The following is a 3,416-nucleotide window of genomic DNA, read 5'->3' as shown; positions in this document are numbered from 1 at the left end:
TTCTTAAAAGCATAAATTGATATTAATCTATAGCCATTATATTAAATATTGGTCTTTTTAATCACCTTTTTTAAGTAGAGATGAATGCATACGTTGTTAACAGGGCATTTATTAAATGTTAAAAAAATATTTTTCAGTCTAGACGGTCTGAAAATAGATTCCTATCTAATGAGTGGCAACTTAGATGGTTGTCTCGAAAACAAACTCAACTTTAAAGGAGGCAGGAGTTTCCTTGTGTTTTTATCCTTTATCTTTTTGCTCACATCAGATTCATGATGTCACTTGGACATGTTACCTTTAGTTCTAACAAAGTCTGTCAGCAAGCACATCACCATGATTGCAATGATTAGATGGTCAGGTTACAGGTAGTCTCTTTTTTTTTTTGTCCGTCACTTCACGGTACTCTGTGCATCCATTGCACAATTTTGTTACTGTGCACAAGATGTAAACCCTGTTGGAATGTGAGACAGTGTTCACAGCTTACGGTCTGCGTTTAGGGATGGGTGGCCCTGCTCGTGTTCTTTAGGTGATAATTATGGTGCAGTGGTATTTATATTTATCACAGCAGGCTCGGTAAAGACACAAAACAAGAGTCTGCACAAAGCTCAATTTTAATGCAATGTGGTACAACCTACATTGTGCAATGAGCCGTTTACATAGAAACTGTTTAGAGCGACACCAATGTTTTATCTGGGGTTTTTTCTAAAAACCTATGGTATGGTGCTCAGAAAAGAGAAAAATATTCAGGTGCCTAATAGTAAATTTTCTATGAACTTGAAGGTTGTCAAATTAGGTTAGTTCTGTGTTTGTCAATAATTTATTTTCCCCCATGGAATGTTTTGCGCAGGCTTAATAAGACATTGTAGCCCCAATGGTCGGCCTAAACGTTTTAATTCTATTAAATGCTGCACATTGAAAAGCAGCTGAACTGTTATAGTCTGTCAGTATTAGAAATAAAACGTAATCATCTGTTTACAGGCAATGTTGTGTGCTTTTTTTTTTTTGTCATGTATATATATTTCAAAACCCTAATTAGTGTGAGGATTTGTGCTATACCTGGTCTACATGTGTTGTTCACACTTCAGTAGTAGTTTTTCAAAGAAATTGTGTAAAATATCAGGGGTTTCTAAACGCAAAGAAAAACCTAAATTATAATTCTTCGCTATAGGAATCGTTGTGCATATTCAATTTTATATCATATTTAGGAGGACATCTGTATTTTGAATCCAAAAGTTTTTTTGTCAATTATGCCGTTTTTTGATTAAAATGCAATTAATTTCGATTAGTCGATTACAGATCTTGTAATTAACCCTGTTAAATTTTTTATTTTTTTTTTAACAGAGTCCCACCACTGGTTTTTATGTCTTTAGAGCAAAATCATACCGGATGGAAAAATTCTAACATCAGTTTAATTTGCTTTTAAATCATATCGCGGCAATTCACTTCACATCATCTCATGGCACTTTAAATTCTACAATTAAGGAATTTTAGACAAATTGGCTCCAAGGTGTCCTCTCTAAGAAAACACAGCATATTGCAGTGCATAGAGCCACAATGAATAAAAAGGAGAAATTATCATTTTGCCTTTACTTTTTTTGATATTCGTTGAATCTACAGGTAGATGATGTATCAAAGCTGATCTGTCAATCCAGCCAGTAACTTAAACACCTTCAATCCCTCTAATCGTTTAGCTTTGTTCTCACTCATTTGCATTGCTAATGAGGTTTATCTGCATAAGTGGTTTTTTGTGAGAATTGCTGCTTTTTTTTTTGCATGTTGCACTTTTGGGTTCCTGGAAGTCCAGATTTTTTTCCCTTGTATTTTATCTATTGGTTTCTTCTATTATTGCCAGTGACAATAAGAGTGCACTTTGGAGCTGCTGGGGCTCCTTTTACCTTTACCTGTATTTTGTTCCTCTTGTGGGGTTCCAACTGCAGGCTTTTTGCTTCGTTTGTTTTTTTGCCCTGAAAAGAAAACAAAAGTTCACCAGGTTAATTAGCCTAGGCTTAAAAGGGAAAACCTTTTGAATTATAGTCTAGGAAAGGATCAAGTGTTGATGTGAAGAATGTGAAATCTCTGGCTTAATTTACTTATTCCTGTTTTCAGAGGGCCAAGATGTCTGACTTTGACCGCTACAAGGTGATGAAGGCCAAAAGGATGGTGAGTACATCAAAAACATGACATCATTGGAATGTTTTTGTGAATAAGACATTAAACATAAAGCTTCAACAGGGGGAATTCTGAAAGCTTGAGCGGAAAGTCCAAAATGCCGTCTATAAACAAAACGAAACAAATCTGTGTTCGTCCCTTCATTTCAAAACAGCATTTTGAAATAAAGGGATGAAAACAGGATTGATCTTGTTCAGATTGTTTCAGTCTAGTTAGTTCTCAAAGCCATTTACTGCAAAAATAAACTTGGACCGAAATTGTGCTTCAACTTTCCTGACTGGGAGAAGCAGAGCTCCATTTGAGATTCCAGCCTTTATCAAAATGCATCGTTTGACTTTTTTATAACATGCCGATAAAATCCACAGTTGTTTGAGGCAAAATCTGTAAAAAGACCAAAATCCACCCGCTGTAACTCCACCATCTGCTCTGTTCTTAATCAGCCACCAACAGAACAGTACCTCAGTTTTTAAGTTGAGCTCTCCATAGTTCTGCTGACCTGATTTTTTTTGACTAGAATTTTGATTCAGACACATATGTAAAAGCTGAAAGACCTCAGAGGCAGGAGTTGAACACCTCTGTCCTTAGCATTTGTTTGAGTGCAGGGAATGTTAAGAACATTTAATTAATCTTTACATGTTTTATTTGTGCAGAGAAACAAGATCATCAAGCATGAGGTGAAGAAGCTCCAGAAGGAGGCGGCAAAGAAGTGAAGATTTCACAGAATAAATTTGCTCTTTGATTGTTCACCTGTGTCATGTCATTTTATTTTACACATAATTCTCCACACATACCTATAACCAGCCTGTTTTTCATATTGCAGCTTAGTTTGATCAGACTTGGTTTGTTACTGATGGCTCAACAATCCAACTTTATTTGCTGCATTCAGTTGTTCAATGGGTTTAATTTAACAACAAATCAGCTGGCTGTTTTACAGAAGAGAAACAACCTTGCTTGGCTATTCTGTGAATACTTAAGTTTGTCAAATTGAGGCAAGTTAAATGGATTTTTATCCCTTACCTTTTATTCAAGGCTGCTTTATCAACAACCTAGTTTGGACTGGCTTGAATAAACAAGTAACATGTGTTAATGGTTGCTGAGGAGATGCCGTCATTCAGTTCAGATATGCTTTAAGGTCTTAACTCTGGACAGTAGTCCACAGTAAGAACAGTAGTCCACAGTAAGAACCCGACCCCTGATTTAGGCTATGTTCACACAAAAGCCTGAACTAACCCAAATCTTTTTTTTAT

General features: G+C 35.9%; 1 protein-coding gene across 1 annotated transcript in view; it reads left to right on the top strand.

The window, feature by feature from the left end:
* The window catches only part of rpl14 (ribosomal protein L14), a 6,875-nt gene extending 3,962 nt beyond the window's left edge, over positions 1–2,913 (top strand). Inside the window, exons 5-6 of the mRNA XM_015392927.1 lie at positions 2,107–2,160; positions 2,820–2,913. Coding sequence (XP_015248413.1) covers positions 2,107–2,160; positions 2,820–2,879 — 114 coding nt within the window. The 3' untranslated portion in view covers positions 2,880–2,913. The remainder of the gene's footprint in view (positions 1–2,106; positions 2,161–2,819) is intronic.
* Positions 2,914–3,416: the final 503 nt, after the last annotated feature.

The sequence above is a fragment of the Cyprinodon variegatus genome, unplaced genomic scaffold (assembly GCF_000732505.1).
Source record: "Cyprinodon variegatus isolate N-32 unplaced genomic scaffold, C_variegatus-1.0 Scaffold615, whole genome shotgun sequence".
In the NCBI taxonomy this organism is placed as follows: domain Eukaryota; kingdom Metazoa; phylum Chordata; class Actinopteri; order Cyprinodontiformes; family Cyprinodontidae; genus Cyprinodon; species Cyprinodon variegatus.
This window is presented reverse-complemented; position numbering and strand designations above follow the sequence as displayed.